The sequence below is a fragment of the Gouania willdenowi genome, chromosome 2 (genome assembly GCF_900634775.1).
Source record: "Gouania willdenowi chromosome 2, fGouWil2.1, whole genome shotgun sequence".
NCBI lineage: Eukaryota > Metazoa > Chordata > Actinopteri > Blenniiformes > Gobiesocidae > Gouania > Gouania willdenowi.
Window position 1 is genome coordinate 13,078,069 of NC_041045.1, and position 23,894 is coordinate 13,101,962.

General features: G+C 37.3%; 1 protein-coding gene and 1 long non-coding RNA gene across 2 annotated transcripts in view; one reads left to right on the forward strand and one right to left on the reverse strand.

Moving 5' to 3' along the window:
• LOC114473686 (uncharacterized) overlaps nucleotides 1-3,053 on the forward strand; it is a 41,042-nt gene extending 37,989 nt beyond the window's left edge. Inside the window, exon 3 of the long non-coding RNA XR_003675284.1 lies at nucleotides 1,105-3,053. This is a non-coding gene — a long non-coding RNA (uncharacterized LOC114473686). The remainder of the gene's footprint in view (nucleotides 1-1,104) is intronic.
• A 2,270-nt stretch (nucleotides 3,054-5,323) lies between these two features.
• LOC114476302 (SH3 domain-binding protein 4-A-like) lies at nucleotides 5,324-23,792 on the reverse strand. The gene is made up of 5 exons (XM_028467668.1): nucleotides 23,524-23,792; nucleotides 16,593-16,738; nucleotides 13,225-15,410; nucleotides 7,373-7,561; nucleotides 5,324-6,901 (listed from the first exon to the last, which is right to left on the reverse strand). Exons 2-5 carry the CDS (start codon nucleotides 16,711-16,713, stop codon nucleotides 6,677-6,679), a joined length of 2,721 nt encoding a protein of 906 aa, XP_028323469.1. The 5' UTR covers nucleotides 16,714-16,738; nucleotides 23,524-23,792; the 3' UTR covers nucleotides 5,324-6,676.
• Nucleotides 23,793-23,894: the final 102 nt, after the last annotated feature.

Consider the following 23,894-nt stretch of genomic DNA (forward strand, 5'->3'; position numbering starts at 1 on the left):
TCCAATAATTTTTAGAAAACACAGGTTGGTTATCAGAGCAGGAAAATACAATCATTGACAAATAAAATGTGAATAATTCTGAAAAATTACAACAAAAATGTGCCAATGAAGTGGAATTAGACAAAAAATACATTTTAAAGTAAAATTAAGGCTGAATATACAAAAAATAGAAATAATTAATATTTAAAAAGTAAATACAGAATGAAAATATGCATAGAACAGATGCATTTATGAGTTAGGTCAATCAAGTAAATATTCATTGATGTAGAATTAATTAGAAGAAAATAATAAATATCTAAAAATGATTAAGAAATCTTGATTAAATGAAATGAAATGAAATATAGAAAATATTGTGAACAAAAGTAGTAGTTAAGCTAAATAAATACAAAAGAGAAACAGGAAGGTTTTGGTTCGATTTTTAGAAAACCAACATCAAATAAATTAACTTGCATTAAAAAAGAAAAAAAAAAAATAGATAAAATAAATAAAAGAAAAATATAACAACTATAAAAAGAAAGATCAATTTGAAAGTTCAAATAAAACTATGAAAATAAACAAACTAAATAGAAAATGTGAGGAAAAAAACCACTTCAAAACAAGAAAAAACTAATACATTTCATTAGAATAACCTAATAATTTAAAAATAATATATAATCAAAAACAGAAACTGCACACAGGAAATAAAGAATATTTTCGACTACAGAAGGTAAATATCATTTATTGTTTTATATAAACAAAGAGAGAGAAAATTATCAAATGTAATTATTAAAAAATCTTGATAGAATACAGTTAAACAAAGTATTGCAGTTTATTGTAAAAACAAACTAAACTAAACTAAATATATTGAGACAAATCCTTTGAACCTAAATTATGAACTGAATGATATGAAAACGTTAGATGAATTTAAAAAAAAAAGATGAATTCAAATATAAATAAATGAAAAACAATAAAATAAATAAAAATATAAAATAAATACACTTTATGAAGTGGAAAAATTAGAACAATATACAAATATTTTGTTCACAGCCTTATGGTTCAGTGACGAGTAAGTATGTGTGTGTGTGCGTGTTGTTGCTCAGTGAGTGTATTTGTGTGTATTTTCAGGAGACATTGAGGTGTGGATGAACGTCCCTGCTGTGGAAACAGGGTGTTATCTCCACAGTGACGGACCCACTCTGATAAGACACTCCCTGCAGACCAACTGGAGGATTCAACACATAAAACACACGCAGCATGTTTACCAGTGATCAGTTTAAACTCAACCATCAATAAGAATAAAAAATAAATAAAAATACACAGGAATATTCCCAAAGTTTAAAACTCAAATGTTTCAAAGCCATATCCTAGAAATGTCAAACTCTGAAAGCATTTAGAATAACTAGTTTGTGAATTTAGTACACTTTAATACTGTTTTAAAGGACACATGACGCAAACCGAAAGTACACATGAAGAAATATGTTGAAAAGCTGTTCTTTCCTTTTATTCTTTAAAAGTTAAGATATATCAATGTTTTGTTTGATTAATAAATACATGGTTAAATGAAGTCACTTATGTTTTGTTAGCTTAACACATAGCAACCAATCCCTCATGTTTGGTTAGCTTAGCACGTAGCGACCAGTCAATCTCGTTTAGGTTAGCTTAGCACGTAGTGATAATCCCTCATATTTGGGTTTGCTGAGCACGTAGTAAACCTTCTCTCATGTTTCGTTAGCTAAACACGTAACGACCAATCGCTCATGTTTCGATAGCTTAACACGTAACGATCAGTCTCTCATGTTTCGTTAGCTAAACACGTAACGACCAATCGCTCATGTTTCGTGAGCTTAACACGTAGCAACCAATCACTCATGTTTGGGTTAGTTTAGCACGTAGCAACCAGTCCCTCGTGTTTAGGTTAGCTTAACACATAGCAACCAATCCCTCATGTTTGGTTAACTTAACATGTAGCAACCAATCACTCATGTTTTCGTTAGCTTAGCACGTAGCGACCAGTCAATCTTGTTTAGGTTAGCTTAGCACGTGGCAATTAGTCCCTCATATTTGGGTTTGCTTAGCACGTAGTAAACATCCCTCATGTTTCGTTAACTTAGCACATAGCTACCAATCGCTCATGTTTCGTTAGCTTAACACGTAGCGACCGATCACTCATGTTTGGGTTATTTTAGCGCATAGCAACCAGTCCCTCATGTTTAGGTTAGCTTAACACATAGCAACCAATCCCTCATGTTTGGTTAGCTTAACATGCAGCAACCAATCACTCATGTTTCGTTAGCATAGCACGTAGCAACCAGTCCCTCTTGTTTAGGTTAGCTTAGCATGTATCGATTAGTCCATCGTGTTTGAGTTTGCTTAGCACTTGGTAAACATCCCTCATGTTTCGTTAACTTAGCACATAGCAACCAATCCCTCATGTTTGGTTAGCCTATCACATAGCAACCAATCCCTCATGTTTGGTTAGCTTAATACGTAGCAACCAGTCCCTCATGTTTAGGTGAGCTTAACACATAGCAACCAATCCCTCGTGTTTGGATAGCTGAGCACGTAGCAACCAGTACCTCATGTTTAGATTAGCTTAACACATAGCCACTAATCCCTCATGTTTGGGTTAGTTTAGCATGTAGCAACCAGTCCCTCATGTTTGGTGAGTTTAGCACGTAGCAACCAATCCCTCATGTTTGGGTTAATTTAGCATGCAGCAACCAGTCCCACATGTTTGGTGAGCTTAGCACGTAGTAACCAGTCCCTTGTGTTTAGGTTAGCTTAACACGTAGCGACCAGTCCCACATGTTAAGGTTAGCTCAACATGTAGCGACCAATCTCTCATGTTTGGTTAGTTTAGCATGTAGCAACCAGTCCCACATGTTTGGTGAGCTTAGCACGTAGCAACCAGTCCCTTTTGTTTAGGTTAGCTTAACACGTAGCGACCAGTCACACATGTTAAGGTTAGCTACATGTTAAGGTTACCTTAACATGTAGCGACCAATCCCTCATGTTTGGTTAGCTTAGCACGTAGCGACTAGTCCTTCATGTTAAATTAGCTTAACACATAGCAACAAATCCCTCATGTTTGGGTTAGTTTAGCACGTAGTAACCAATCCCTCATGTTTGGGTTAGCTTAGCACGTAGCAACCAGTCCCTCGTGTTTAGGTTAGCTTAACACGTAGCGACCAGTTTGGTTACTAAGCTAACCAAACTCAAGTTTGGTTAGCTTAGCACGTAGCGGCGCTTCAGAGGGTAAAGGGTTGTGGCTATAATACCAGGTCGACTATTGGTTCTAATTGTCGTATCAAGTTTAAATTACTGACTGTTAAGTTAAAGGCTGATGATTTTTCATTTATTCTTAAACAAGTAAAAATAAACATGAATATTTATGTTGATTTATTTTAACAAATCTTTGAATAATTGATAAAATAAATATTTCACATGCAGAATATCATGTTTTACAGTTGGTTTTTTACAAGTTGTAGAAATGTATTCTTCTTGTTTATTTATGACCATCTAATAGAGACATGAGCAACTGGAGGCAGGGGGCCACATGCGGCCCTCGGTCTATATTTGTCCGGCCTCCGGAGTAAACACACAAAAAAACAACACACAACAACAAAAAATAACAAAAACACAGAATGAGAGAAAATATACACATACACAAAATGACTCTCAAACCACAACAAAAGACAACAATACACAAAACAATAAGCTATACACAAAAAAATACAGAAAAATATACAACATAATGGTAAAAATACATAACCTCATCTATGATCTATTATTTTTAATACATGTAATAAATGTAAATAATGTCATATACGACGTACCTGTTGGTCCGATGGTGGACACCAGCTCTGACAGAGGAGGAGGAGTGAATGGACGGCGTGTGTACAAACTCATGTTTTCCTCGCAAACAAACTCCACAAACAAATGATGGAAGAAAAACAACAACAACAACAACAACGACAAGCACAAGCAGCAGCTCCTGTTCAACAAGCAGAAGCAGCACAAGTGACACAAAGCTACACACACACACACACACACACACACACACACAGAGGTGTGGTTTTTACCCAGAGTGAGGAGCAGACACACGCGCGCCCACACACTCCAGTAGATGGCAGCAACGTTATTTTATTACAAAAATAAACTTCAAATTAAATCTTTGATGTTTGTGTTTATTTAATTTCACAGACTTTAAACAGTTGGTTTAAACTGCATTTCTGAGGTTCTTAATCTTAAAAACAATAATAATTATTATGTTTCCTGCACTGGCAATAATAATAATAATAATAATAATAATAATGATAATAATAATAATAATAATAATAATAAAGAATAAAAGAAAAAATAGACCATGTACACCCTGTTTGTATATTTAGGAACAGATCTGTTATTTACACTTCTCTGACAAAGGACAGGAACAGATCTATTATTTCTACATCTGTGACTAATGCACTCGGGGAGATTTTTTTTAATTTTTTTTTAACAAATAAAACTGGTTAATGGCCAACCAAAGTTGCCGGTTGTTGGTTATCTGATGGTTTGTGAAACACGAGTTATTTTCAGTCGTTATCAGCTGTCATTAGGTCTGCTCACTTACAGTCTGAATCTTCAGTGTGAAAAAGAAAAGGAGATATTGTCCTTCCTAATCGATTTCCTCTTTAAGTCGTCAGGGTGAGATCAATGACACACACACACACACACACATTCTCTCCATCGATTGACTATAGCTTTCCATGCTCATTTCACGCATCAACAGCCAAAATGTGTCCTCTATGTTCTTTCCTTTTCAATGAACTATTTCCAGCACGTTTATTTGTGTTTTTATTGACTTAAAAAGAAGAAAAAAAGAAACACTGAATTGTTTTCAGATGTGAATACAATGGTATAAACTCCAAGCATGAGAAACGGTGAAAGAACCAATGAAAACACTTCTTTCTCATTCAGGAATCAATGAAAAAAAGACACCGCCGAGCTAGGCCAGTGTTAATGTTGACAGCAAAATGTAGTCACCACGACTATTTCAGTTATAGTCTAGTTTTAGTCAACTAAATGTCATCAAGATTTTAGTCGACCAAATCTGTTACATATACTGTATATTCGTTTTTTTAAAGATATTCTCTAATTCCCATTGGTCAACCTGATATTGGATGGTATTAATGTTTGTAAACACACAGACATATTTGAAGCGATCAACGCAAAAGACCACATGATCACATGGGTTCTGATTGGATTTCGTCACATGTGACGAAATTATAGTTTTGTTAAATATTATTAGTAAATGAAAATAAAAATACATTTTGTATTTTTTTTCCAACTAAACATAGTCTCCTTAATAAAATTTAGTCAACAAAATGAAGACTAAGCTAAGCTATACCTAAGCATGTGGATGAGAAAGTGATTTTAGGACTGAATGCGTAGGAATTAAGCCTGTGAATATTATTGCGTTATGAAGTTTAATTGATTCACTCCTGGTTAGTTCTGGTCAGACTGCCCTAAACAGGCCAGATACCATCGTATACTGATAGCATTCACCAAGGCCTCTGCCTGAGGAGGCTCTGCTATGTTACGACTACCGCTATCAGCAACATACATAACCCTGAGGGCACTGAACAACAGCAAAGTTACAACGTTGGGGGCCTCTACACTCAACAGCGCTGGCGAGAACCCTGAGCTGGAAACACTACGACTTTGCATGGATTGAAAATGTTCAGAGAAGCATTGTGACTTGTTTATTCTATGATTGTTATTGAATGTTTTACACATGTTTGACTGTAAATGAGGTCGTTGAGATGATTTTTCCAATACGGGAACAATTACAGCCATCTGTGGCATTTGCCTTGAGACTAAAGGAGTTTGCTATCAAGTGGTAAAAAGCAGCAATATGATTTTCAAAGAAATCATGGCATCTTCTATTTAGTAACACCCTATTTCACCAAATTTGAGCTTGAAGAAAATTAGTTCATGAGCTCCCGAGGACAGAGAAAACCCATCGTCTGGTATAAAATTCTTGTAATACTTGTTTAGAAAGGTATTCCTGTGACAAATCCTGAAATAACATATAAGGAGGTGAGCTTTTAAAGCCTAAGGTTGCTCTAAAAGTGTTATTTATTCCTTTCTAGAGTAGTATAAATACTGCAAATGTGGATTCATGACAAAAGAGCTGCTGACAGAAAATAAGCAAACACAGCAACACTGTGGATTATCTAAGCTTCGAGTATCAAAGCACAGCTTATGATTGTTGTCTGTTTGGCAAACCGAGCTCAAGCAAACACACTGCTGTCAAAAATGATGAATGAAGTTGTCTCAAGTTCAGTCTTTTTAGTTTTGAACATAAAATCCAAAATATGACGATGGCGTCAATGTCCAAGTGCAGTAACATACATGAGCAGATAAAGAGAAGAAAATATGGTATTCCAACCAATAACATACAAGAAGAGGGTAAAGATCCCAAATTATGGTCAAAACTATAATCCCAGTAGGAAATCCAAAGTGGCCCTGGATAAATCTCCATGAAACAGAAAACAGAAGGTGGCGCTGTGGAACGAGTCCATGCAGAAAGTATAGCATCAAAAAATATCCAAAACACAGGTCTGTTTGTGTCTCCTGTTCCAGAAAAATGTGCTGTAGCAACCCTTAAAGATTCAATCCAAACTCGCATCCATCTCCAAGAACCAAAAACCGTTCACACGGCAAAGTCTCCGTATCCAGTGGGACAGAAGGCGGCGCTGCGCAGCGAGTCCAGGCAGTTAACAAGGATCAGCGTCCCTGTCAAGTGTTTCCACCTCCTGGTGATGGGGTTCCTCATTTTGTCCAAGCCAAGGTGGAGCTCCTGGATCACATCTCGGTAACTGTCACCCACGTGGGCCGCCCACGTCAGCAGGAAGTCATAGGCCGGCTTCCACATCGACTGACGAGAGGACGAGGTTTTGGTGATGGAGTGGAGGTTAAGGGTGAAGGTAAGGGGTCACAGGGATGATTGGTGGGATTTGTAAATAAAAAAGGGTGGAAGTAGAGAGTAAAAATGAGAGGAGGAAGGTAAAATAACAGAGATTTGAGGGCGGGGATTTGGGTAAAAAAACAAATATTATTATCAGAGTCTTTGGAAGCAACATAGAATATTTCTGTGTTTGTTTATCTCTCATTTTCTTGAGTTTCTGTTTGAATATGTTTCTTTTAATAGATTAGATATAAATAAAAAAGGACCAAGAACAGATCCCTGTGGAACACCAAAACCAAATCGTTGATCTTTGATCCTTCTTGGCCCATCACAGAATGGTTTTTCAGTCTTTCTTGCTTTCTAACACACCTGTCTGTTTTTATTTATTATTTTTGAAAGATCAAACATTAATAAAAGCGTTAGAAAAAAACGTTATCTCACCTCGTTGTCCAGCATGCCGTTTTTGTCGCGATGAGGAGCCTCGTAGGCTTCCATCTGTGGACGCGACACTTTGGCTAATTTTTCAGCGAGCTCCCTCCACCGGGGTGCCACTTCCACCGCTGTGGTCAACAGGACGAAGTCAAGTACCAACCTGGCAACCAGTCCTTGGCAGTCCATCTTTAGCAGTGCCTGATGGAGCAAAGAAAGAGACAATCAGATCGTATTTCTTGGATTCTTCCACAACCATTTACATGTAACAAGTTTTGATTTAGCAACCCTAAACTACAAAGACGTACAACAAAACCATAGAAAAAGAGAGAAAAATACACAAAACAACAACAAAATGACTGCAAAAACACAGTCAATTTTATTCCTAAAATAATTGGAAATTTGAAATCAAAATGTTAAAACGTCTTTGAACCACGCTGTGTTAGTCAGATTTGGCCTCTGTGTTGCATTGAACTTCTGCATAAATGATCATCCACTGTTGTCCCATTCTAGGGCCTCCGATTTTCCTTGATTGCGGGAAAATTAATCGAATTTGTAGATAAAAACAAATTCGAGTTTGAAAATGTATTCATTTATTTATTTTTTAATATTTTATTTTTTTCCCACCACAGTTATTTCAGACCTTTTCGCGTTCCGATGTGAACATTTGTTTACCATTTGAGAAGGCTATATGTGCATGTTTAATTTGTTATTCACACTACGTTGAGAAGCTAAGGGAAGAGTTTATTATTTTTTTAATTGTAATGTTATATGTTATAGAATATGTAGTTATCTGATTTCAAAATCAGAAAATTTGAGCTACTGTGAAGTTGCTGTTGCACTTTTGCATAAACTTGGGTTAAAGCTTGAAATTGCTCAATGACAGAGCCTCGTTTACTTTTTATTTTGGGATGAATTCATGTTGGGTGTGGGATACATATGCATGTGTATATACGTATATATGCATATGTCTGTATCCATAAAATGAAGAGTCCATCCTTAAGACTGCTCTACTGTAAAGTGTCTTGAGATACCATTGGTTATGATTTGGCGCTAAACAAATAAAAGATTGAGATTGAGATTGATTGTTCTATGCATTTTACCTCTTGAGGACTATCACAGCAATAAAGTTGCACTTTTGACAATATATCTGATGCCTGCAGTAATTTTTAAGCGCATTAAAAAAAAAAAAATCGAAAATCGAATTCTTATTTTAAAAAAAAATCTGAATTTTTTTTTTTAGGCAAAATCGCCCAGCCCTAGAATGGTTGGATGGATGGGTCTTCTGAATTATCTCATGCAGCAGCTGCATCCTCACTTGCATTTTCTTCAGGAAATGCAAATATTCTAGTTATCTATTGTTTTGTATACTGTTTGTAATAGAGCTTGAATGATTCATTGATGCAGGAGTTTAATCTGGATAGTTTCTGGCAACTTTTAGCCAAATAATCGGTCAGGCTTAAGTTCAAATATGGCTGCTATATCGGTTATAGGCAGATATATCTGCTTTTTAAAAATCCCAAACCTCATCGGCAGGTTCTTGTTTGTAAAGTAGACTTTAAGCAGACAATTGCAACATACAGCAGGTTTTATAAAATAAACACTTGAAAATAGCAGCAAAAAAAATGTAATATTTGAGTGTTGTTCAGCAACACTCAATGAGAAGTGTGTTTGAGTGTTTTCTGGTGATGGTAGCAGTGAAAGGGGAAACCAAAGCTGCAACAATAGCTCAGCTCACTAACTGCTTATTTGATCAATTATTAACACCACGCGATCAATAGGAGCGAGGGTACTTCACAGCTTCCACGAGTGTACCGTGGCTTTTACCATGAAGTGTGTCATAAATAAATTAAATAAACGCTGTAAGGTCTATGAAGCAATATATTAGAGACGGCCGATATTTCCCATAAAAATGTAATATCGGTTGACATCAGTATCTGATTTTACACCGATATTGAACAAAAGATCTGTGCTGCTGTTTGAAATGTTAAAATAAATATGGGACTTTTTCCATTACTGAAGTTGAGCTGTTTTTTTTTAATCTTTATTTTTGTACGTAATGCCGGTGATGCAAAAAAGCTGACAAAGTAGAAATAAAATAAGATATAAACCAAAATATACTGTATTTATAAGTGAAATAAATGAAAGTCAGGAAAACAAAAAGCTGAGCGGTTGAACTCTCCACTGTTTTCCAGTCTCAGAGGACAAAATCACTCCTTTTGGCTGAGTCGCCCTCAGTCTGCTGAGTCAGCTGGAGTCTAACTTTAGAGGTCAGTGGAGCAGGATTAGTTTAGTCAGAGAGGTGAGACAGGATTTGTAAAGCAGGTCAGGATGGGGAGAGCTTTGTCTGAAAGATTACTGAAAGTGTCAATCAGTGACGTGCGGTGAGATTTACAAATACGTGAGCACAACACAGTCACTTATTCACCATCTGATTGATTTGACTGCAACAACATGTGCATTTTTACTTAGAAGTCGAGAAAAAAACTAAATGTTGATCCAAAAATGGTCGTTATTACAAAAATATTACTTTTTACATAAAAGTTTGTTGTTACAAAATGATTGTTGCGACAAGAATGTACATTACCAAAAACATTTGTTATAACAAAAAGAACCGGTATGTTATTAAAAAATGTTTGTTATTACAAAATGATTGTTAGGTTAATAACGTTAATTACCAAAAAAAAACAAACATTTATTACTAAAATGTTTGTTATAACAAAAATTACCAGTATGTTATTTAAAAAATGTTTGTTATTGTAAAATTATTGTTACAATACCAGTGTAAAGTACAAAAATTTTCTAATATTTTTTTTTGGTAATTAACATTATTATTGCAACAATCAAACAAAATTTTTTTAATAACATCCCGTTTTTTTTGTTATAACAAACGTTTTTGGCATAAATGTTTTCTTTTGGTAATTAACATTATTATTGTAACAATCATTTTGTAATAACAAACATTTTTTTAATAACATACTACCAGTATGTTATTAAAAAAATGTTTGTTATTACAAAATGATTGTTATTACAAAATGATTGTTACAATAATAATGTTAATTACCAAAAAAAGAACCAGTACGTTATTAAAAAGGTTTATTACAAAATGATTGTTACAATAATAATGTTAATTAAGAAAAAAAAACATTTCTTACAAAAATGTTTGTTATACCAAAAAAAATGGTATGTTATTAAAAAAAAATGTTTGTTCGCCCAAGGGCTACTTTTCATCTGTAATCTAAATTTGTTCCAATACCAAAAAAGAAAACCAGGCAAAATATTAGACAATTCTATTATTGTTTATGGGGTCCAACAAGCCAGTGAAAAACATTAAAAAAAACACCAATAATAACAGAAAATATTCATTATTTTGTTGTTTTCCTGAAAAACATAAGAAAACAGAAATGACAAATTACTGCTAGATCATTAATTCATGATGCTAATTGTGTAAATGTGTCAATAGTGCTTTTTAGGCTTCAATATCGAAAGCATAATACATTTTTTCCATTTCTATATCATTTATTCCAGCAAATAAATAACGAAAATGCTATTTTAAATGTAAAAATTACTCATAACGGGGCATATGTGAACATTTCAACCTTGATGTGGACCCTATAAACATAAACTGATTTACCAAATATTTTGCAAGGCTTCTTATTTTGATCAGATTGATTTCCAAACATTGTGGGGTTTGATGCACCCTAATCCTCGCAGTGGAGTCGCTCTCCTCACGTTACGACCTCCTGGCTCTTTACTCGCTGACAAAAGCTCTCATTTTGTAACTGGAGCTCTGCTGTAAACAGATATGCTGAGGTGGTGTCAGATGCTCACCTGTCAGGTAGAAACCCACTGCAAGGACAGAGCGAAAAGGGGCTCGTCCTTTGGATTTAGAGACTTTTAGTAGGGCTGCTCGATTATAGAAAAAATTATAATCACATTTATTTTAGTCATAATTGAAATCACGATTATTCAAACAATTATTTGTCAACCAAAAAGTTATTAATTTTTTGTACAAAAAAAACATGAAATATATTCTTTAAACATAAATAAAATCTTGCATGTGCATGGATTAAACAACATGTGTGTACCAAGCTCTATTATTTGTAGATGTCCGAAATAGTGGGTTTGTTTTATTTAGCAAATAAAACATATGTAAAAAAAAATATATATATATATATATATATACAGTATATATATATATATATATATATTTATTTATTTTTTATTTATAGTTTTTTCTTGATCATGTTATTTTTGTAATCGTTGGGTGTAAAAATCCAAATCGTAATTGAATTTCGATTAATTGAGCAGCCCTAGCTTTTAGTAGCTTATTTTCACAGAATAAAACTTGTTTTTGGCGACATTTATTCCTCCATCCAAAAAGTCAACAAATACGGCTTGGAAATCAAAGTTCCTTCATAATCACCGAAAGGCTGAATGCACAACTAAGTCATGAATGGATGGATGGATGGATGGATGGATGGATGGATGGATGGATGGATGGAGATGGTTGTAGACTTGTGGGAAGATTTGTGTATTTGTTCCATGTTTGCATCCAAAACACCAAAAGCTACTTCCCTGTACGTGCAAACACGCATGACAATAAAAACTTACCGATTCTGATTCCCTTATGTTACGTTACCATAGCAACCACGCATCATCCACCAGCGCATGAACGGAAGCTCCACAGATCTGCTTCTTTTATAGACAGATGCTAACTGATGCTAACCTGTGGGTTGACGTCCAGGTGCTGTTTAATGAGGTTGAATAAAGGCTTTAAAGTTTTGTATCGCGCAGTTTGAATAAAACCTTGTAACGCAAGGTAGGTTAAAATTGTGCCGCGGTTTTTGTGCTTTTCTCATCCAAACAATGATCGTTTAAAAACGTTCTTGTTGTGGGACTGTTTTTCATATTTATGACACTCACAGTTCTATACATGTTATAGATGACAGATTTTTAATGTATCGTGTCCAGACCACTTTTCTGTGTTCATCTACATCTTATCATTACAGAATAAAAGGGGTTTCATCTTTTCTGATTACAAAACAACAAATAGAAGCTGGTGTTATTTCCCTGAAGCGAGGCATCCAAACCTGTGTGAGCCAGGAGAAACAAATCCCAGAGTTCCCCACGCAGCAGATTTAATGACAGATTTTGTGGATCTTGAGCTAACAAAGAGCGCTGTGTTCATTAAGAGGCTTTGAAGACAAGAGTTTCTCACGGCGATGGGAAAAATTTGCTGCAGTGTCTCAGAATTCTTCAGTACAGAGATCATATTTGATGCATAGAAAAAGGTTAGAATACTATTGGATATGATTGATGTTTTAGAAAAGATAGGAAAATATATTTCCTACACAAATGTAAATTTGATGTATTCTGTACAATATATCAAACAGCTAACTAAATACAATATTTAGAGATTTATTGATCATTTAAAGAGCTGCGCTATGAGGAAAAAATACCCTCTTTTGGATTAGTCCAGACCAAAAAAGAGAGATTTTGAATTGAATTGCCTTCTTATTGATCCAGATGTTCAGAAAGCTTCAGCCTATTATCAACTTCTCACTTTCCTGTCAAAAGCATAGAATCTTATGTTTACTTTGAACACAAAGTTCTTCTTTTGGTGTTTGTATGAATAAATCCAGTTTATAGGAACATGTGAATGCTTGTATTTCAAAGTAAAAGCTTCAGAACTAGAGAGTTTAGGAGATACAGTAGATTTTCAAGTCGTGCGTCACGGACCTTTAGGTCGCGAGTGAGTATCTTCAGAGCCAAAACATTACAACACATGTATGATTAGTTACTTGAGTAGCGGTGATGTAAACCCAGTTAATGCTTGGACAGTGCTTCTGTTCCTTACTCACCATCATGAGTTCCCTCTGGAAGGACTTCCTCTCCTTGCTCTCCACGTTGGTGCACTCTTCCTTCAGCTTCTCCAGGACTGACGCCACCTTCTCCGCTTCGTTCTCCAGCTCGGTGCGGCAGAAGTAGTTCAGTTGAAGGTTTCCGTAGCCGAGGGCGTCCGCGAACGTCCTCCAGTTCCCCACATTCTCCATCAGAACCGTCCGCACCGTGGCATAAATGTATGTGAGGAACTTGCATGGCTTGAGGATCTGCTCCAGCAGTGTGGTCGTGGTCAGGTTTGGACCACACCAATAGACGGGCTTGACTTTTCCGAGGACGAGGACATTTTTGGCGTGAACGAGCCCCACCTTGCCCTGAAAGAAGCCAATGTACCACTCCTTGGTGCGCAGCTGTCCTCGCAGCTTGATCTTCTCCTCGCTAAGCAAAGCGATGACGTCTCCCTTCTTGTACTCCAGCAGGTACGTGTTCTTGTGCTGCCGGGTCACTGTTTTGATCAGCTTACCAAACTTCAGGCTGGTGACGCAACGCTCCTGAAACGTTGGGTATTTGGAGGTGATGGCAAGCGGCGAGAGGACGATCTTATCCACCTCTTTCCTCTTCAGGAACCTCCTCTGGCCAATGATCCTTGCCGTGCTCTTTGGAGGCGGCGGCGGAGTCTGGACACAGAACTGAGTGAGGATGCAGTCCAAGTCGTCCTTGACTTGAACCCTGAGCGTGAAGTCTGAGACCTGGTCGGGGTCCAGAGATGTGATCATGTAGAGAAGCCGACTGACCTTCCCCAGTTTGACCTGAAAGCCTCGGATGATGCCAGCGCCTTCGCCCGCTTTCACCTGGTAGTTGGACATGTTTGAGTAAAGCCCCACCTGCAGGTCTTGAGGGTACTGCAGTGCAAACTGGTGCTTCCCCCACAGCTGGAGCGACACGGGCGTCGTGGTCGAAGTCTGGCGGCCCACTTCGTTCACCAGAAGGGTTTTGGGTGCGCAGTCGTGGCCGAACATTGTGATGACAGCCTTAAAGGACGGATGGATGTGCTTGGGCCCGTACACGCCCACGGTGACCTTCCTTTGGACATGGTCCCAGACGGTCATGTTGCGCGTGAGATACTGTGATGTCACCACAACAGCGACGTACATGCATGGCTCCAGGCTGTCCAGGTGAACCTGCACGGTGTCCTTGTAGACGTAGGCCTTGGAGATGGCCGTGTAAGGCCCTTCTTTGCAATCACTACGAACACAGAGCACCTCCGCGGCGTGAAAGCTCTCCTTCTTCACAGAAACAGACACTTTCATCTCCAGCGTGATGAAGGACTTGGTGTCCATGTTGCTGAGCTTCAGCTCCACCACAGGGCTAACTGAGGAGCAGCGGTCACTGTTTAGCTCCAATGGTGGGTCCAGTAAGGCCTTCATAGAGATCTGCTGGTGGTCTCCATGGCTGACATGGCCCTCAGGGATGTGCACGCTGATGTTGGTGTCAGGGAGTTGAACAACACCACCATTACTGTCCAACGTGCACACAATGTTGGTCTCCACTGGCTGTGTTTGTCCCCATCCCGGACTCTGACCGAGCGACTCCAGGTCGTGGCAGGACCTGGCCAGCTTCCTGTGGTTCAGCCACGCAGTCCTGAAGTCCTCTCTGCTCTGAAACTGCTCCGGTGAAGGAGCCGTTATGCCTGTGAAGAAGCCCGAGGACAATAAGGTGGGATTTGACTGTGCCTGCAAGACGGACAGCTCTGAGAGACTGTGGGAACGTTTGTCCCTGTGCAGCTTGGCTTCCATCTGGTGGTTGTTGTCAAAGAGGAGGAGATCCACTGAGCTTCTCATTGCTACATCCTCACAGAGCTGGTCAACGATGAAAGGATTCATGGAAAAGGAAGAGGACTTCCACTCCCCAAGAGCTCCAAACTCGTCCCCTCCCTCTCCGAGGCTGTCCACCATCCCGCTGTCGCTGAACGAGGAGTTCCTGAAGTTGAGCGGTTGTACATAGGCGGCCGGGATGTAGCCCATCTCTGAGTTGTTGTGTGCATACCACCACTCGCCACCGGACGTGTCCAGCACAAAGAGGCGGTCGCCTTTGGAGAACTTCAGTGTGGTGAAGCTGCTCGGACAGTAATCCTTTATGGCGACCACTTCCTGTGCAGATTCGCACGAGACAGAGGTGTCCAAGTGGAGGGCACTAGGAGAAGGCACTGCCAAGCAAAGAAAGGGATATTTTTAATGACATGATGGGCAGCTTTTAACACAACGGGGCCACAAAAATTTGATTTCATCTAATCTGAGGGTCACGTGATCAACATTCATGTCAGCATTTAGAAAAATGGCCAATCTGAGCATTAACACAGGAACAACAAAGAGTGTGTGTGCTTTTTGTTGTTTTGTGCTTTTTCTTTTCAGTTTTTTGTGGATTTTTTTCACATAATTCTGAGCATTTTTCTGTCGTTTCGTATATATTTTGTGTATTTCTGCTGTTATTCTATGTGTTGCATCAGCGATTCTCAAAGTTGGTGGCACGCCCCCCTGGTGAGGAATGGAGACATGACAGGTGGGGCACGACAAACAGGAGGACATTTTCAATTGCTTGCCAATCTTCTTAAAGAGCTTTCTTCATTGACAATAAATATCATGGACACTAAACAAAATGCCTACACACAAAGAAAGTAATAATAAGAAAAACATTAAATTGCATTAGATATGGAACCGGGAACAAAATGTAACGTGGAACTAAAGTGCAAAAATAATTATTTACATCTGCATATGAGGTGAAGCAGAACAATAAACAAACTTTCAATAGCTGATTTTAAAAAATATATTTTCTTAAGCTTTTCGTCACAGATGTTTGGTTATTTCCTGTATTTTTGACTGCTTCACTTCTACATTTTGTTTTTATGCAAGTGATCAGCTTAATTTTGTTTTTGATTCACTATAAAATATGATGTTACTTGTTCCCTGTTCAATACATATGGAAACGTGGATTATTTCGTGGGGGGGGGGCACAGTTGAGGCTTGAAAGTTCACCTTCGTTTAAAGTGGGGAATACCAAAAAAAGTTTGAGAAATTTGTTACAAACTGACTTTGTTTAACATGAAAAACTCAGACCCACACAGGGAGAACATGCAAACCAAACACTGTCTGAGTCCTACATGTCAGAAACAGCCTCTGTGTGTAAGACGTGAGTGAGCCTGAGGTTTGCATCAGATGTTCACAGTGTAGGATGAGGCTTATTTTTAGCGCGGCTCATTAGCGTATGTGGAGCATGTAAACAAAGAACGAGAACATTTTTCTACTGAATTATTTATCAGCGAGAAGGCGAGGGGCTGAATTGAAGAGGATAAAACACAGACCTTCAAAATAAAAGCAGGTGATACACAGACCTTTGACATTGTCGAGGGCTTGGCTGACGTCGATGAGCGTCCCTTCAGACCGACAGCGAGGAAAAAGCTGATCGCCGCGGTAACTGTTTGTGCTCACTCGGACGATTCTGTGAGCAGCCATTAAAGAATCACCAGGAGATCAGCATCTGAAGGAAACATAAAGAACATCAATTCAACCATTAGTTATCCATCCTCTACACCAGTGGTTCTCAAACTTTGGCTCAAGTACACCCGTGTGTGTGTTTTTGGTGTCGTTTTGTATGTTTCTTATGTTGTTTTGTATTTTTATCTGTTATTTTTGTGTATTTTGTAGAGATCTTGCGTTTCTCTCTCATTTTGTGTGGTCTTTGTTGTTGTTTTGTTTATTGTCTGTTCTTTTAATTATTCAGTATATTTGTCTCTTATTTTGTGTTTTTGTTGTAGTTTTGTGAGTTGCTGGTAATATTTAGTGATTATCATTTTTGACTAAAATACACATTACAAAACCCAATATTTTTAATGATTTAATTTGTTAATTTCTCTCTCTCTCAAGTACCCCCTTTAGTGCCATCGCGTATCCCCATTTGAGAAACACTGCTCTACTATTTATAGGCTTTATGTCACAGTGGTGAGTCTTATAAAACTAAAAAGCAATGCCATAACATGAATCTACTTTCACACCAGCCCAAACGAACTGAAGTTGCAGGTGATCCGAACTCGAGGCCACTTCAAACGGACCAGATAGTGCTAGTGTGAAAGCACCACAGAAGAAAAAAAAAGAACCACAAAGGCTACAGACAATTAAAACTAAACAGAACCTGACACCACTCACATGCACATTCCGTCCTACTGTACAATTTAGAGACTTTATAGACCCCTTAATGGCCCACATCACGAGTGATGTGGCTTGAGGCAAAAACAGGAAACGCCGCTGGCTAAAGCATTGATACATATAAATTCGCCAGCGTAGCTCAACGCCGGCCATCTTACCTCAGACAACTGACGTTCTACGGTAGCTGTTGGAAGGTAAGTGATCAGCTTAAACAAAAATACCCTTAACTCGATGAAATATTGATGGATTTACAAATGGTTTGCCTTATTACAAACCTTATTATATGTAGGTATGACATAGGATGCTTGTACATGTTGAAATTGCTGCTTGCCGTTTGAAAATTGGTTGAAAACTGAGCAAGTTATGGTTATTTAAATAGTACATGCACATTGACATCGATGTAATGAGTGGGGCCAGCTGTCTGAGGTAAGATGGCCGCCACGTTGCTACGTCGCTCCCCATTGTCTAACAGCGCGGGTAAGTCATCTAGTGTTTATATATATATGGTGGTTTGCCTCCAGAATAAGCCCCGACCAACAAAATACTTCACAATTACAAACAACTAAAGGGTCTATAAGCTGTGTTTGCATTACCCTTGGAAAAGCGCAAAATCTAAAAAGCGCAATAAAACTGGTAACTGAAACACCTGAATTTCGGGGAAAAAAACTCAAATATCGCTAAAAAGTTTGAAGGCTTTTATTAGGAGAAATTTCAGACGTTTCAATATGAAAATGTGACGCAAAAGCTCGATGGAAACACTTTCTCCGCAAACCCACGTCACAGAACGTGACAAACCAGGTCACATGACCCCTTCTCTCCGAGTAAACATGACGCGGTACGTGTAGACAGAAGAGGAGACCGGGACATTTCTTAGCATTATACTGTACTTAATTTTTTAGTGCCACATTAGATGTGAAACAACGGAATACAGAGTTTTATAAGGAGGTTCTAAACGTCCATCTTTCAGCTGCAAAATCTCACGGGATGAGATTTCACAGGAGTTGCTAGGCTCCTCCCCAAAACAACGTTCAATGGTAACATGTTCAATGCGCAGTTATACTTTGTTGACATTTGGAAATATCACTTTTATTTTCCAAACATCCTGTGATGGAAACCCAACAAGAGACACAGAAAGGACCCAAGTGTTCACCCCAGGGCTTGAACCCATGACCTTCTTGCTGTGAGGCGAACCACTAAGCCACCGTGAACCCATATTTCAATACATTTGGAATGAAAGTGGACATTATATACTCCTGTTGAATTAAATTTTGCTAATGCATGTAACAAAAAGATTAATGGCGAGTTACGGTAACCACAGAAGATACACCACTTGTTCACATTTTATTCCATCCACCGTGGTAACAGTTTCCTTGTCAGATTTGGGCTGTGATTCAATTTGAAAACACTCGGTCAGCAGAGCAGTGTAATCAGATTACGCAGTCAGGAATTATGTTTTTGCACCAAGACTTGAGTGGCAACAGCGGGAATATTAGCATTTTTGCAGGCTAACGCTGCTGTTTTAATCTGATTAAAGCAGCACAGGCCACCATGACATGAGCTGATAACTGTCACTCACTCAGCAGTCCCACTGAAAACACAACAAACACCAAGCTAGCTTTCATCAGGCGGCGGCCGTGGCGAGTTTAAAACTCCAAAGGGACAATGTTTCTATTTACTATAGATGCCAGAAGACAAATTGACCCTTTGACCCTGCACTGACAGTGCCTCTATATACAAAGGTCACCAAAATATAGCATTTACCTTATGCAGTCCATTAATTATAGACGTATTGGGTAAATGTGCAATATACCCAGAGAGCTGTCATATCTCTCACCGGTACAATTAGTTAATCAGTCTTCAATAGGAACAGATCTATTGATTATATGTCTGCAACAAAGAGCAGGAACAGATCTATTCTTTATACGTCTGTGACAAAGGGCAGGACAAGATCTATTCCTTATACGTCTGTAACAAACGGCAGGAACAGATCTATTCTTTATACGTCTGTAACAAAGGTCAGGAACAGATCTATTCTTTATACGTATGTGACAAAGAGCAGGAACAGATCTATTCTTTATACGTCCGTAACAAAGGCCAGGAACAGATCTATTCTTTATATGTATGTAACAAATGGCAGGAACAGATCTATTCTTTATACGTCTGTAACAACGGGCAGGAACAGATCTATTCTTTATATGTATGTAACAAAGGGTAGAAACAGATCTATTTTTTATACGTCCGTAACAAAGAGCAGGAACAGATCTATTCTTTTAAATGTCCATAACCAAGGACGGGAACAGATCTATTCTTTATATGTCTGCAACAAATGGCAGGAACAGATCTATTCTTTATACGTCTGTAACAAAGGGCAGGAACAGATCTATTCTTCATACGTCTGTAACCAAGGGCAGGAATAGATCTATTCTTTATATGTCTGTAAAAAATGGCAGGAACAGATCTATTCTTCATACGTCTGTAACAAAGGGCAGGAACAGATCTATTATTTATACGTCTGTAACCAAGGGCAGGAACAGATCTATTCTTTATACGTCTGTAACAAAGGTCAGGAACAGATCTATTCTTTATACGTATGTGACAAAGAGCAGGAACAGATCTATTCTTTATACGTCCGTAACAAAGGCCAGGAACAGATCTATTCTTTATATGTATGTAACAAATGGCAGGAACAGATCTATTCTTTATACGTCTGTAACCAAGGGCAGGAACAGATCTATTCATATACGTCTGTAACAAAGGTCAGGAACAGATCTATTCTTCATACGTCTGTAACAACGGGCAGGAACAGATCTATTCTTTATACGTCTGTAACCAAGGGCAGGAACAGATCTATTCCTTATACGTCTGTAACAAAGGGCAGGAACAGATCTATTCTTTATACGTCTGTAACAACGGGCAGGAACAGATCTATTCTTTATACGTCTGTGACAAAGAGCAGGAACAGATCTATTCTTCATACGTCTGTAAAAAATGGAACTGGGTAAACCCTGAAACAGAATTTGGGAAGTTTTGAAACAGACAATCAGAGGCTCTGTATCCGTGAACAGAAAAGTGAAAGTGAACATCAAAGGTTCTGTAGACTTTAGAAGTGAGCTGCAGAGCGCTGCTGTGACCCCCCCCCCAATCATCTCATTTCAGGCTGTTTGGCACAACGTTTCATTAGCCGAGCGTCGGCCATCTTTAATCCTCACTGAAGGTTGCCCTCACATTTCTTACAGCCACTTGTCTCCGTCACAGCTGTTTCCAACAGGCTGAACGCTCCTACCAAGAGGAAAAACATCCTCAGTGCGTCTGATCCACAGAGCAGAACGTCACCTTCACTAGAGTAATCCAAGTCACTCAAAATCAGCTAAACTACAGTTTGTGTTCATCAAGTTTCAACAGAAAAAAGGCATTACAGTACGTGCTTTCTGACAGCAGGACCAAAATACATTTAAATACTATGATGTACAGTATGTTTAGGCTTTACTGCTCAAAAAAAATAACGATCACGTTCCCTAGACCAGATATAGGCAAGTGGCGGCCCGGGGGCCACATTCGACCATCTGTCTAACTTAATGTGGCCCCAAAAGTGAATGTACAAAATGACAGAAAATTACACAAAACGACAACAGCTATACAGAAAATTACAACAAAATTACAGAAAATTACAACAAAAGTACACCAATAGACAAGAAAAACGTAAAAACAATGACTACAAACCCACAGTACTAACAATTAAGCAAACAACAACAGAAATCCAAAAAAATTACTCCAAAAAATGCTAAATAACAGCACAAATACACAATATGACTCCAAAAAAAACATGTTTCTCTTACTTTGTGTTTTTGTTGGAGTTTGTGTTTTAGCATATTGTAGTGTATTTTATATGTGTAAGGAGTCTTTTTGTGGTCCTTTTCAATATGTTTCTGTCATTCTGTGTATTTGTGTTGTTTTGTTATGAGTCATTTTGTGTATTTTTGTTTATTGTGAGTCATTCTGTGTATTTTGTTTATTATGAGTCATTTTGTGTATTTTTGTTTATGAGTCATTCTGTGTATTTTTGTTTGTTATGAGTCATTCTGTGTATTTTTGTTTATTATGAGTCATTCTGTGTATTTTATTTATTATGAGTCATTTTGTGTATTTTTGTTTATGAGTCATTCTGTGTATTTTTGTTTATTATGAGTCATTCTGTGTATTTTTGTTTATTATGAGTCATTCTGTGTATTTTTGTTTGTTATGAGTCATTTTGTGAATTTTTGTTTGTTAAGTGTAATTTTGTGTATTTTTGTTTGTTATGAGTCATTCTGTGTATTTTTGTTTTTTATGAGGAATTTTGTATATTTTTGTTGTAGCTTTGTTTTACAAGTTATTTTTATGTATTTTGTTATACTTTTGTGTATTTTTCTGTTATTTCGTAGTTTGTTTTTTTCTTAGTATTTTTGTTGTCATTTTGTGTCTTTTGTGTATTTTATGTGTTTAAGGAGTCTTTTTGTTGTCCTTTTCCATATGGTTCTGTCATTCTGTGTATTTTTGTTCTTGTTTTGTTTTCCAAGTTATTTTTATGTATTTTTGTTGCACTTTTGTGTATTTTTCTGTTATTTCATTATTTTAATTTTTTAGTATTTCTGTTGTCATTTTGTGTTTTTCAATTCGTTTTGTATGTTTCTCTTACTTTGTGTGTTTTTGTTGGAGTTTTGTGTATTTAGTGTATTTTATGTGTTTATGCAGTTTTTGTGGTAATTTTCTCTTTGTTTCTGTCATTCTGTGCATTTTTGTTCTTGCTTTGTTTTCCAAGTTATTTTTATGTATTTTTGTTGTACTTTTGTGTATTTTTCTGTTATTTCGTAGGATTTTTTTTTTTTAGCATTTTTGTTGTCGCATTGTATATTCTTGGAGTCATTTTGAGAGTTTAATTTGGGGGTTGCACAAATTTAGACCAAGGGCCAAATGTGGTCCCCGGGCCGCCAGTTACCCAGGTCTAGTCAACGCTGTTTAACACGTGTAGGTCAGTTAAATATGAACAAAGTAATGATAATTATATAAAATCATTTAATATCAAAGAGGAAATTTCATGTTATAATCACCATAACAATCAAGAGGCCAAAATAGCAAAGAAGAAGAATGGAAGGAGACGATGGGAGGGCGAGGAAAAGGACAGAGGGATTATCGGGTGAGCTGATTGGCTGGGCTGTCAGTGAATCATTTACTCCATCTGCTTCTCTATAAACACCCAGAACTCCCAGTTTGATAAGAGTAATAGGAGAAATAAAAGAATACCAACAAGAAAATAAAAAAATAAATAAATTAAAAAATTAAAAAAAAAATATATATATATATATATAGTAAAAACAACAACAATTAAACCTAAATATCTTTTATAACTTAAATATTAATCAAAAATATTAAATAAAACATTTACTTCATCAATACATGTTGTTTTAATTTCTTATACTGTGTTATTCTATTCAAATATTTTAATGATAAAAGCTGTTCTGATTATGAAACATTTAATTTCAGTGTATAATAACATTCTTTAATGTAATTTATAATTTAGCTTTAAAAACTGAAAGGTACATTTTCAAATTAACTCCACAATTAAAGGAAATGCATTCAAGTGATTAAAAAAGGATGGTAAAAACGAAATAATGATTAAATCTATCTATAAAAAAAAAAAAAAATCATTATTTGGTTTTGGAATGTGTTATAGATATTATATTTTGAAAGGTAATGTTGCCTCAAAAATAACAACAGCTTCGATGTTAAAGTCAAATCCATCCAAATGTTATTTTAAGAAGATACATATTATTACTTGAAAACCTGATGGATAAAATCTAAATGTGCATTTTGGTTTATTTAAAATGTTTTACAACATGTTTATATACGTTAGTGAGCAGTAAAGCTCAGTAACTAACTATCATTAAACACAATGAAAAGTCACTATGTTTAGCAATTAACAGTCCCCAGCACATAAAGTACAGTATTAAATATCATAACAGTGTAACCGAACTCCCTCACACATGCTGTATTTAGGAATAAATCATACTTAATACGAAGTAAATGGTTGCAGGGGAAGAAAAAAGAGGAGAACATGTTAAATGAGCTGAAAAATGAACGAACCTCCGTAGCAGCAGCAGCAGCAGCAGCTGAGCGGACACCGAGTGGACACGGAGCGGAGCGGCGGGTGTTCCGAGCCTCTGATCCGGGGCTTCTGCTTCCCACGGCCTCGCTGCTTCCCTCGGCATTGGTTTGAAACGTCCACGTGAAACAAAATCATCAAATAAACGTGCTTCAAAATCCAGGTGGTGGAAGTTTACTGAACATAACGGAGGAGAACGAGGAGAACAACGCACGTTGACCAACCGACTGTTCTCACGTCTGTGCCTGACTGCTGGAGGTGGACGGTGACGTCAGAAAGGGGCGGGACCAAACACGATCAGGTAAACTTGATCAATACTCAATGAATGAGTAAACAATTAAATGATGTAACT